This window comes from Podarcis melisellensis (genome assembly GCF_964234715.1).
Source record: "Podarcis melisellensis genome assembly, chromosome: 12".
NCBI classification, from domain to species: Eukaryota; Metazoa; Chordata; class Lepidosauria; order Squamata; family Lacertidae; genus Podarcis; species Podarcis melisellensis.
The window spans coordinates 5368905-5381959 of NC_138544.1; the positions used below are offsets into that span (position 1 = coordinate 5368905).

General features: G+C 42.8%; 1 protein-coding gene across 4 annotated transcripts in view; it reads left to right on the forward strand.

The window, feature by feature from the left end:
• Positions 1-13055, forward strand: part of LOC309380894 (amphiphysin-like) — a 93925-nt gene that overhangs the window by 46727 nt on the left and 34143 nt on the right. For all 4 annotated transcript variants that reach the window (XM_081931100.1, XM_081931103.1, XM_081931102.1 and 1 more), the window contains exons 2-4: positions 2548-2628; positions 5203-5257; positions 10548-10642. In XM_081931100.1, the coding sequence (XP_081787226.1) occupies positions 2548-2628; positions 5203-5257; positions 10548-10642 (231 nt within the window). The remainder of the gene's footprint in view (positions 1-2547; positions 2629-5202; positions 5258-10547; positions 10643-13055) is intronic.

Below are 13055 nucleotides of genomic sequence, written 5' to 3' on the forward strand. Positions count from 1 at the left end.
TGCATGGCTGCTACCAAGAGCAGCACCCCATGCCCACCCAAAATCTGCTTTTTCTCTCCTCTGCAATGCCTAGTAATACAGAAAGCATAACATGACATTGATGGTCTGACTTTTCCCATCTCCGCTCCCACCTTATTGGCAGCTGCTTGTATATGGAGGAGTTAGCTGTGGAAATACATCGCCATTAGCACCCAGCTGCATTCTCCTTTATTCCTGCTCTTGCATCTGTTGCCAAGAGAACGAAGCTTTGCTCCCAGACTGCTTGTGATCACATTAGCAGGTTGCTGCCACCCTATCCTTAATCCCATTAGACTTCACAAGGGCATCTGTTTGGCCCATGTAGCTTGACTAGGGATAACCCAGAGTTTGCTGTGGGCAGACTTAAGTGCACTTAGCCCAAACACTGAGAACACATAGAGCTTTTAAGAGCATTCACATTTTACATTGATTTAATGCAGAAATCCGCTTAAATGGCATACGTTCTCATCAAATGCTGAACGGCCTTCAGCAACATGTCTAAGGCCACTTAGATGTTTAATCTGTAGTCTCCCCCATTTTCAGATTGTGACCTTTTAGGGAGCCACCTTTTAAATTTTCGTATATACCTGGCTAGGGACACGGGTGGCACTGTGGGTTAAACCACAGAGCCTAGGACTTGCTGATCAGAAGATTGGCAGTTCGAATCCCTGTGACGGAATGAGCTCCCATTGCTCAGTCCCTGCTCCTGCCAACCTAGCAGTTCAAAAGCACCTCAAAGAGCAAGTAGATAAATAGATACCGCTCCGGCGAGAAGGTAAACAGTGTTTCCGTGCGCTGCTCTGGTTCGCCAGAAGCGGCTTAGTCATGCTGGCCACATGACCCGGAAGCTATACACTGGCTCCTTCGGCCAATAAAGCGAGATGAGCGCCGCAACCCCAGAGCCGGTCACGACTGGACCTAATGGTCAGGGGTCCCTTTACCTTTACCTTTATATACCTGGCTATCTCCTTTCTCTCTCTCCCCCACCCTCTTCTCCTCCTCTTGAAGACATAAGTAACCCTAAACCAAGAAACAGAAAATAGTGGTAGCACCATTGATGAGGCCTACCATTGGTCGGGGCAAAATGAAGTTGTGAGTCATGACCCACCAGTTGGGGACCAATGATCAAGGGTAGAGAATCTGCAGTGCTCCAAAAGTTCATTGAATCATAGAACTTTAGAGTTGGAAGGGACAACGAGATTCCAACCTCCTGCAATGCAGGAATCTTTTGCCCAATGTGACTTCAACCCACAACCCTGAAATTGAGTCTTGTGCTCTTACTGGCTGAGCTGTTGAACTCCAACTCTCTTTTTTTATATATAGAATATTTATTAAAATTTTCAATAATAATACAATGAAAATAAAAAGAAAAAATAACAAAAATACAAAAATAAAAATAATTAAAAACACAGAATTTCCATTACTTATTTTCCATTAACATATTTCCCGGACCTCCTCATACCTCCCTTTTTTGTATTCCAATTCAGATTGTTAGTTCAGCAAATCCTTACCATTAAATTTTTACCTATTTCTAAACCTTTTTTTTTCATATTAAATGAACTCCAACTCTCATCTGCCGGTTGGGGATCAAGAATGCTGGGAACTGTAGTCAAGCAAAATCTGGAGGGAGAGGTATCTCTAGCCCTGGCTTAAATGGGCCTCTGTTTTGATGGAAACATGGAGTAGATAATTCTGTACCCAAATGAATCCACCATGTAGGAAACTCATGCTTTAATTTTGTGCTGCTTATGTCTATACATATGTAATGCATCTCCTCAGTGCTTTCTCATGAGACCTGCAGAATAATCCATAACCACATCTCTTAACTTTCCCCAAAGGTTATCTTATTCATTAGTCTCTTCCTAGGGCAAGATCTCAGTATTTTGTTAAAAGTCCCTCTTCTTCCTTCCTACCTTATTTTTTATTAATAAAGCTTTTTCATAACACTGTTTTATGTCCAATGTTATGTACTGCTAGCTCTAAACTAAGCTGAAGATGATTTCATGCCTCATTAGAAGTCAGACAATTTCAAACATATCACTTTCTCCATTACTGTGGGTTTAAAATTCCATACAAATTAGAATAATGCTGATTACAGCCGTGTATAATGAACTTTAACATGTAGGGGGAGGCCTAATCAAGTCTGGCTTTTAACACCATGCGCTGAGACAGAGGTTATTGTTCCGAATCTCTCCCACACTTTGCTGCAATGGAACCTCTGGGATTGTTCATCGACAGGAAGATCTATCGCTTCATAAAAGCAGGACAAGACCCTTGCTGGCTCTGAAAGTGTTTCTAGCTGCCCACACAGAGGCACAGAAAATGGGGTTTAGCTTTTCAAACAGCAGACTCAAGGACGTGCATTTGGGATCAGTGTTGCATTGTGGTGCGCAACAGGCATAAAATATGAGAATAATAAATGTTACGAGCAAATAATGAATGGAGGGGGTTAAAGTAATGTCATTGTTCTGCCAAGATTTTGAGTGCTCTGCTCCAGGTAAGACTTTGCTATTTCCTTCTCTCTCGTAGGTTCTTCAGAAGCTGGGGAAAGCTGATGAAACAAAAGATGAACAGTTTGAAGAGTATGTTCTGAACTTCAAAAGGCAAGAGGTCAGATTCTTTGACGTTGATGACGGTTGGCTTTTATAAGCTTTTTATGTCTGTTTGCATGTAAAGTTGTAGGCAGGAGTGGGGAGCCTGTGGCCCCTTGGATAGTTGCTGGGCTGTAACACCCATTGCCCTCGACTGTTGGCCATGCTAGCTGGAGCTGATAAGATTTGTGATCCAGCAACATCTGGAGAGCCAGAGGTTCCCCCATCCCTGTTGTAAGGCAACATGGGTCACCAATGCTGGAGGCAATTGTAGGAGCTAAAGCTTTCAGACTTTGCTCTGTCAGTTTGTCTGTCATGGATGAAGAAGAGTTTGGATTTGTTGTCCCGCTTTATCACTACCCTAAGGAGTCGCAAAGCAGCTAACATTCTCCTTTCCCTTCCTCCCCCACAACAAACACTCTGTGAGTTGAGTGAGGCTGAGAGTCTTCTAGAAGTGTGACTAGCCCAAGGTCACCCAGCAGCTGCATGTGGAGGAGCGGGGAAGCGAACCCGGTTCACCAGATTACGAGTCCACCGCTCTTAACCACTACGCCACACTAGATCCTTTACCTATTTGCTATGGAATGCCTACATGTCACCCACAATGCCCTCTAAGCTTCATGGGAGATACAGGCCAAGCCTCTTTGACTTCCTTCACATGGACTGTACTCTAAAATACAACACTCCCCTGTAAGGGCTGTTAGTCCTGTGTTTCAGGGAAGTTTATCCACCCCAGACTCTCAGGGCAGAATTTCCACCACCACCCAGAGACAGGCAGAGGACTGTTGGTTGGTTGCTTTTCCTTGCGGTTGCTGCTTGCCCACTTGGAGAATTAAGTGCACGGTAGCAGTATTGTTAGAAACAGCAGCTGCCCTCTGTCCTCCAACTCTGATCAGGAACATGGAAGAGAATATGCCACCATAGGTATCAGTGTGGTGCTGAGGTTCAATAGGTAAACCGAAACACAGCTCTCTATGGACAATTGCACTTCTCTGATTTCGCAGTGCAGTTCTGCAAGCTGAATGTGTGCAAAAACGCATCCTTTTTTTTTAGTGAAATTAGCAAAAATGCATTGTATTGGGGCACATATTAGGGAAAATGCCCACAAAGATATGTACATTTTTTTTAAAAGAACAAGTTGAGGTGGATAGTGCTCAGGTTCTTTAAGAAATTAGTCTTACCCTCGCATAAAACGCTCCCAGATCAGCAGTTCTTAAGACTGACAAGAGAAGCAATGGTAATAAATCCGGACTGTGTAGCTCAGACTGTCCCCAAGGCTTCCTCTTTTACTAGGAGGCAACAAATTAAAAAATCTGACAGTTCCACTGTTTGTGCAGGATCCACTTGGGGAACATCCATTTGGGGCCATGGAAGGGAACGGCCCATTGCCCCATAGATATGAAAGCAGAGTTAGGTCCTAAATTGCAAACTAAATTGTGAATTTTTATTCTTTTATGGTGTGTTGCTGTATGCTAATATGCCCCATTTATGTGGAATATAAACCTGTTCATCCTTCCTCACAGCCATCTTAATGAACATGTGTCTGATTTCCCAGTTTACAGATGGACATCCCTGTGTGTGTGTGTGTGTGTGTGTGTGTTTTCTTGTGCTAATGAAGTTTTTTCTTTTCATGCTGATTAAAGAGTATGCTTTTGTAGTGTAGGTAAGCTCCCCAGGCAAAATTCTGACTACAATCTGACACCTTTACAGTAGCTTCAAAGGAATAATTTAAAGGTTATCAGGCAGCCAGCAATGGGTCTGTAGGCCTTTCATAATTACACAGTATATTCAGCGTATCATGAAGAAGAGCTTTCTGACTCTAAAGGTCTCCTTAAGGACTTTTGACAAGAGCCTCTTTCTTTTGTTAATACTCCTTTGATATAGGCAGGTGGAATTCATAATAGAGGTAGCTTGCAGCACATAAGAAGTTTCAGTGGATTCCCATCCCTTTCTCTGCTTTTTGCAGAAGTTGCAGTATGTACTCCCACATTTTTTCTGCATTGCTTTTTGTCAGGGCTGAGCTGGGAGCAGCTGCCGGAGTGGAGCTGGGAGCCAGGAGATCAAGGCAGGCACACCAGAGCCAGGGAGACCGTCGTTCCCCAGGCGAAGAACCAGGGCAGACAGGAAGCCTTTTGTAGCTCTACCTGCCCAGGAAGCCCTAGTGGCCAGAATGACACACAGATTGCATCCCTTGTGGCTTGTCACATGGAGCAGGCATGTTCTGAGCTGAAATTTGGTATTTCTGGCTCTGTGGCTCTGGACACTTCTTCAGATTCCAGTTCCTCAAAGCTTCCCTGAAAATTCAACTCAGTAAGATGTGGATTGGCGCATTAGAGTCATGGAGCTGTGAGGCTGTAGACACCAGCTATACTACTCTTTTGCTCAGCAGATACCTTCTGAAATTTTGTTTGTACTTAAAGTGGAAGAACAGCATTGGTGTTTCTTTCTTAGTGTTCTTATTTAAAGAAAATGCTGCATGCAGATAGCTAATTATTTAGAGATATGGGAATGCACTTCATTTCTCTGATAGATCCACGTTTGTTCCACTGTGTTCCATATGTGATATGACATTGCTTCTTTAATTGCTTTTCAGGCAGAAGGTACCAGACTCCAGAAAGAGCTCCGGGGATATTTAGCTGCAATTAAAGGTAATGGCAGTTAAAATGCATCTTTTAATTTTCTCTGCAAATTTTAAAAATTCAAATGAATTGTTTGTTTTGTAGATCTTATAATGTACAGTTAGGTTGCTTCTGGACCATGGGTAGGCAAACTAAGGTCTGGGGGGCAGATCTGGCCCAAATGCCTTCTCAATCTGGCCTGCGGACGGTCTGGGAATCAGCGTGTTTTTACACGAGTAGAATGTGTCCTTTTATATAAAATGCATCTCTAGGTTATTTGTTGGGCATAGGAATTCGTTCATTTTTTCCTTCAAAATATAGTCCAGCCCCCCACAAAGTCTGAGGGACAGTGGACCGGCCCCCTGCTGAAAAATTTTGCTGACCCCTGTTCTGGGCAGTTGCTTTTCCCTGGTGCCACAGTGTCATGGCAGATGACTAAACGCCAGGGGTTACCCTTCCCATCCTGTTTCACCGCCTGAGGCGAAGTGAAGAGGGGCTGCTCCTCCAATGAAGCCTCACTGTGGTTTCACAGCAGCAGCGCCTTCTTCCAGCGAGTTTATCATGAGATCTTGTGAAATTTTGGCAAGGTCTCGCTGGAAGAAGCCACTGCAGCTGCTACAACCACACAACCCTGGTAGCAAGGTCAGGTGGGTGGCATTGCCCCATGGGATTCTACCACCCGAGGCAGCTGCTTCAGCCAACCTAATGGGTGGGCCGGCCCTGCTAAACTCATTCACTTGGAAGAATGCGGCTGCTAGCCTACATAGTCTGCCATGATCAGCATAATGAGAAACGCCAATCTTGTTACTAAACAGCTGAACATCCATAACTCTTTAGTGCAGTGCTCCCCTCCCCGAACATCAGTTGTGTCTGTGCTATCTGACCAAATAAAAACTGGAATCTACTCTAGGTTTAGGATAAGAAGAAATGCACTTTAATCAACCAGAATTCTACCTTAGACTAGAGTGTGTGCACATGGCGGTCAGATTCTTTTTCAACAAGTAGGTCAAGTATGAACAGCCAAAGTTTCAGGAAGACTTTTTTGATAGGATAGTGGAGAGAATTAAGGAGTTGTCATCCATACCTTTGCAGGGTAGCATGTTGGCCTCCCCCGAACTACAGCCTGAGGAGCTGGAAGAAGGTTTGCAGTGTCAGCGTCACAAGTGTCCTAGGTTGTTAACTTGCATTTGATAAGTTTTATGTTTGCTTTTGAATGCTAGATGAAGGACAGGTTTTAGAAATGGATGAAATAAACAGCTCCAATATTTTTAAGGGCAAATATAAGGGCAAAGCTCTCCAAAGTACGGCCTTCTTTAGATCCCATCTTTAATGAGATGATTCTATCCTCTTGTTCACATCCTTTCCCTGTGCAGTTTTGTCAAGAGGAACTAAATGAGGTGTAGAAACTGTCGCAGCCACTAGTTTTGATTTGGGAGAGGTGTGAATATGTAAATATATAATTGGATGTGCCCAAATAACTATTTTTTTGGTTGCCTGGCTTTTAATATAGGTTTTGTTTTGTTTGATCTGCTTTTGGAGCAACAGCAATGCATCCTGGATAATTGCTGCCAGTCTGAGTAATAATTCTGGGCTTAATGAGTCAATGGTCTGACTTGGAGTGAAACAGCTTTATATTTTTTCTTGCTGCCTTGAGATCTGGCCATAAATATTTCTAGTCTCTGCTTATTAAATGGAATGATTCAGCTAACTAGCAGCAAATGATACTGTTTCAGAAATTGATTCCACATATTAATTGCTTATTCTTTCATGTCTGCTTCTGACTTATCTCTGAACTTGTTTCATTTAATTTATCTACCACTGTGGCAGTAATGGAAAAAACAACTTCAGAGCAAAGAACCTAATTTAACTAATCTGCTCAAGATTTGATAATGTGCCTCCTTGTCCCAGGTTTGTTCTATGTAATATGAGGGCATGCTCTCTGTAAGTTCATTTGCAATATGAGACTTATAATTTAATGAGCTCACATTTGATATTTATCATCTCTGGTTTCTATTTTATTACGAATGCTCTATAATTATATTAATTAACTTGTTGATTTGTATCTTTTCTTCTTGACTGTAAGCTGCTATGATGGCCATTGAGCACTAGAAGAGTGGTATCTCTGTGTGTTGTTGTTGATGCTGATACCAATAAGGCAGTTTCATACCCACTTAAATTAATGACACATTTAAAAACATTTGACCTCATCCTGCACTCTTGTTTATACATACACACAAAGCATGGTGGTTTTCTTGACTTGCCTCAAAGTGTCATATGACTGTCTTTAGCCTTAGACCAATAGATGCAGTTCCCCATTCTCTGTAATAAAATTCCTATAATCCACTGATAACTCTCAGACACGCCATTTATGTCCTCCTTCAGTATTCCCCTTCTGCTATTCATCCACTGTTCCAAGACTTTATGGTAGTGATCCAGGAAATGAGTTTCGTAATAAAATGTAGTGGATTTACAAGGTCTGGTGGCACAGCTGGGGGCCCTGATGCAGTTAGCTCCAGGATTGTGTAGGGCCAGCAGTCAAGACACGACACATTGTCTGGGTGTTCTGCACAGCAGCCTACATAGACTTTTCCGTACAGCTGACAGGCTCTGTGCAGTGCCCTTTGGGAGTGTGTGGGAACTCCAGCCTGGATGAATCATGCCTTCGCATTGCGGATCGCAACGAGGCTCTCAATACCTGGTCATCGTAGCTTGAAAAAGGCTGCCATACCTACACAAATCTTAGCAATGATTTGTGCATTCTCCACATTAGAAGCTCCATCCCATCCCAGAGACCGAGGCGGATTTAGGGTGTGTGTGATAAGCTGCATGGGACGCTGCAACAGCAAGTTGCCAACAAATTTTAGCGTCACAGAGGGCGCTACTGAAAATTTAAAGCCCAAAGTCCACCACTGCTAGAGACCAGTGCATGAGGACCGCCCATATTGTAAACCTATAAAAGTCAATACATTTTCCATTTCATTGTTGTAGGTTCATTCTGCTCAGGGTTGACGAGTACTTGCTCAGAATAGGTCAGGATGAACATTGCTTTTGTCATGCGTGTGTGTGTGTTTGATTGTGTGTGTGTTTTAAGCAACTGAAGAGCTATACCATAGTTCATTTATGCTCAGTCATGCTTTCTCATTTCTGTTTCTGCTACCTGCACTGATTGCAGCAATGTGGAAAATGGATCCTTCCTGGGGAGTAAAGCATGGTGAAAACCACCCTAGTTTGGTATACTCGGCTGCATTCATTATGGAAGGGGAGAAAGCTCTCTATGTAATTCTGCAATAAATTATCTTTAACAAATTATAACTTCTCTGTGACCATGCACAGATAGTTATGCGTAGACTTGAAAGCAAAATGGTGGAGACATCATTTTTCAGTTTAGTTCTCATTTCTGTTGTTTACAAATGGATTTTTTCCTGGAAGCAAATAACACAGACACTAAACTCACAGTTACAGAAAGGTAGCCGTGTTGGTCTGCCATAGTCAAAGCAAAAAAAATTCCTTCCAGTAGCACCTTAAAGACCAACTAAGTTAGTTCTTGGTATGAGCTTTCGTGTGCATGCACACTTCTTCAGATACACTGAAACAGATTTTTTTTTTGTTTTGACTAAATTCACAGAAATCAACAGTTAGGGAAATGTCGGGGAAATGGAACAAACTGCCATGTGAACACAGGTCTGATGTCTGTCACTTAAGTTTAATTCCCAGGATCCCTAGGAGACAGGAGCCAATAGTTAATGCCAGTTTAAGTTGGGATTATTCTGTGAGTCCCCAGTCTGTGATGGAGGGGCAGGTGAGGGCGAACTGAATAAAAAAGACACTTGGCATGGTGGCATTCTAGCCCACCCCCATGCTAAAGTAGTAAAATGTTGTAACATATGCAACTGGGGCATATGCCAAACTTCCTCCTTAAACCTTCATTGAAGTGTACCGTGGGACGATGGAACTATGCATTAGCTCAGCAACTACGTGTTCCCAAATCCTTGCATGGGAAAGAATCCTGTGCTTGCCAGTTTTCCCATGCAAATGACTCTGTTCAAGGCCTTTTCTCCCCCCAGCTACCTTATTATTTGTTTAGAACCTGGATGGGGAACGAACCTATTTTGACATAGCCTCAAGGAGTCTGTGCAAGACCCAGTAAAAAGAAGACAAGGCTTTCTGCACCTTTAGGAGTTGTGTGTAGGAGAGCAAATATCAGCAGGTGCAGCAGGCCATGCAAGCTATAGCTGCTGACATTCCCTCTTCTGTTGAACTATGAGAGGTGCCTCTTTTGCATCTCGGCACCCTAGGGAAGGGCAAAGCAGCCCTTCCAAGCTGCTGGTTTCCCCCAGCATGTGCCACCCCCTCCTCAAATTAGCACTAAAAGAGAAACAGTGTTCCCACCTCTGATTCCCAGGCCCAAACCTTTATCCCAGGCACAGGCAAACTCGGACCTCCAGATGTTTTGGGACTGCAACTACCATCATCCCTGACCACTGGTCCTATTAGCTAGGGATGATGGGAGTTGTAGTCCCAAAAATCTGGAGGGCCGAGTTTGCCTATGCCTGCTATATCCTTTGTAAGATGTAGGTCCACCCTAAGTTCTGTTTTGTGCCAGCCATTATCCCTACAATACCTTATGGCATCTTTTTCCAACCGAGTGCCTCGCAGGTGTTTTGGACTAACAATTCCCATCTGCCAATGCCTAGAGCTGAGGGAAGCTGTCAACCTCTGGAAGACACAAGTTTGGCAAAGGCTGCCCTATGAGGTGAAGTGGCTTGGTTTTGAGATACTTTCTCCAACTATTCCTTTCTAGTTCTCTCTTAAAAGGAAGGCTATTGATGTTACCCTGGTTCCCTATTTCTGCTCCCTGATTATAACCAGGTCTTGAGGAGATCATCTGAAGTCTCCACACTCATGGCACACAAAACATCAAATTCAGTAAAGTTTCCTGTAAAAACGGGGGAGAGGAATTGTTTAAAAGAAGTGAAATTTTTATCAGAGCTGACACATTTTCTCTTGAGACATTTTTAAGACAAAAGAGATACACTAGAAATGTTAAAGATTAGTGAGGGAACAAACAAAAAACACACATCAGTTTATTTTTACTAAGCTATTGCTAATTTTAGTAGAAATTTATGTTCAGCTGTGATAATGATGATGATTTAAATAAATGAATGATAATCAGAGGTTGATCTTTAACCTGATTCCATATATACAGAATTTGCATACTTATTGACTTCAGCAATGGCAGTTGCTAAGCTAGATGAAATCATAGTCCATTTGTGACATCAGCAGTTGTCAACAATGGGTTCTCTGTGCTCATAAATTTCAGGCATGCAAGAAGCTTCAAAGAAACTTACAGAGTCTCTACATGAAGTATACGAGCCTGACTGGTACGGCCGGGAAGATGTAAAAGTGGTTGGAGAGGTAAGAATTTATTTATTTGGCCTTATAGCTCCACTGTTCTATGTAAGGAAAAGCCCCAAGGTGGCTAACAACATAATAAAATATGAGGGGAAAATATCCCTAATGATGAATGAAATCAAGATGATAGTTGGTGATCCCACCCATTTCCAAAATAACAGTTCTAACCCAACATCTAGGTAGTTGCAGTAGGGCAAAATCATTTTCATAGTATCATAGAATTGGAAGGGACCCTGAGGGTCATCTAGTCCAATGCCCTACAATGCAGGAATCTCAAGTAAAGCATCCATGACAGATGGTCATTCAGTCTCTGCTTAAAAACCTCAAATGAGGGAGAGTCCATCACCTTCTGAAGGAGTCCATCCCACAGTGAAACAGCTCTTATCATCAGAAAGTCCTTCCTGATGTCAGTGAGATGATGAGAAACCATTAGCAAGCACTCTTTGGATTTGGTCAGTCAACCAGGTACAAATCCATTTAACAGTAACCTTGTCCATGAGGGACTTCGTCAAAAACCTTACTGAAATCAAGATACACTATGTCCACAGCATTCTCCTGATTCACCAGGTTTGTAGCGCTATCAAAAGGAGAAGAAGAAAGAAATTTGTTTGGTGTGACTTGTTTTTGAGAGACCTATGTTGGGTCTTAGTAATCACAGCATCCTTTTCTATGTGCTCACAGGCCAACTGTTTAATTAACTCTTCTAAGACCTTTCCTTGTATCAACATCAAGCTGACTGGTTGGTAGTTACCGTACTTCCTTTTTGAAGATGGGGACAGCATTTGCCCACCTTTAGTCTGCAGGGACCTAACCTGTTGTTTAAGAATTCTCAAAGATTATAGAGGCTCCATTAGTACCATTGGATACAACTCATCAGACCTTGGAGATTTGAATTCATTTAAAGTAGCTAAATTTTCCCTTACCACCTCTTTTCGTATCTTGGACTGCAGCTCCCTCCTTGCATCATTTATTCTGTTATCACCAGGTTGCCCACTGCTTTCCTTGGCGTGAAGACAGAGGCAAAGTCAATAGGTCAATTGACTCCCATTTCCCCTTTTTATGAAGATTACCTGCTCTGGGATCCCACAGCTATTTCTCCCCTGGTCTCCTCGCTGGCCCAAATAGGGCTAATTTAGCCAGCTAGCCCTGGTGATCATCTAAAGTTTGTTGGATGGATTTCCCCCCTAAATTTATTTTTGAATTCTGAACTTATTGTTATTCACATTTTATACTGTATTTTATGATGTTTTTTGTTGCATCAAATAAGTGTTTTAAATTTGTTGTTAGCAGCCCTGAGCCAGGTTTTCTGAACCAGGAAGGGCGGGGTATAAATAAAAATTATTATTATTATTCCCATATTGTAGACATGAGGCTGGAGGGATAGATTAGGTTGGGCCTATGGGCAGCCAAGGAGTTCAAAGAAGAGGCCTGTTTGTGGAATGGTTAAACTATCAGACTAAGTCTGGGGTTGTTATGAGGATAAAACTGGTCAGGAAGAACCATGAATGGCAGAGCTGCTTGTAGTGAAGACAGGATCTAATTGCTATTTATAAAAGAATAAAATGTGAATACAGTGGCACCTCGGGTTACATACGCTTCAGGTTACACACTCCACTCAGCCAGAAATAGTGCTTCAGGTTAAGAACTTTGCTTCAGGATGAGAACAGAAATCGTGCTCCAGTGGCACGGCAGCAGCAGGAGGCCCCATTAGCTAAAGTGGTGCTTCAGGTTAAGAACAGTTTCAGGTTAAGAACGGACCTCTGGAACGAATTAAGTTCTTAACCCGAGGTGCCACTGTAAGGGATTTCCCAACATTCATTCATTCAATTTGTTACATTTATAGGAGCTCAATGTGCCATACACAGTTCTCACCGTTTCCCCATTTTATCCTCCCAACAACCCTGTGAGGTGGGCTAGGCTGAAAGATTGTGACTGTCCCAAGTTCACCCAGTGAGCTTCCTGGCTGAGCGGGGATTTGATCCTGAGTCTCCCCTGTCCTAGCCCAACACAAACCACTGGACCACACCGGCTCTCATGTTTTTGGCCACTACAGAACACTCACACTAAGGTCTGCAACAAATCTTAATTTCCAAAACCAGCCTATGCAGACAGGGAGGAGGGGGAAAAACCACACCTCACTGTGTAAAAGATTAAGAGCCCCTGCAGAACAGCAATGTTGATTTCCCCTCTTCCCCTCTCTGCATTCCTGATGCAAACAGTAACCTTGAAGTCTATTTTCTAGCAACTCTGAGGTGTGGTTTATACTATAAGCAAAGACCATGGTGGATGGCGGATGCCACAGAGTCCAGCTCATTTGGAGCTTGCCTCCTGCTTTAATTGTCAGCCGTGAGTTATTACTACAATCTATTAATCGTTGCTGAGGAAATAAATTCCACTACAGTACAATGTTTAATCA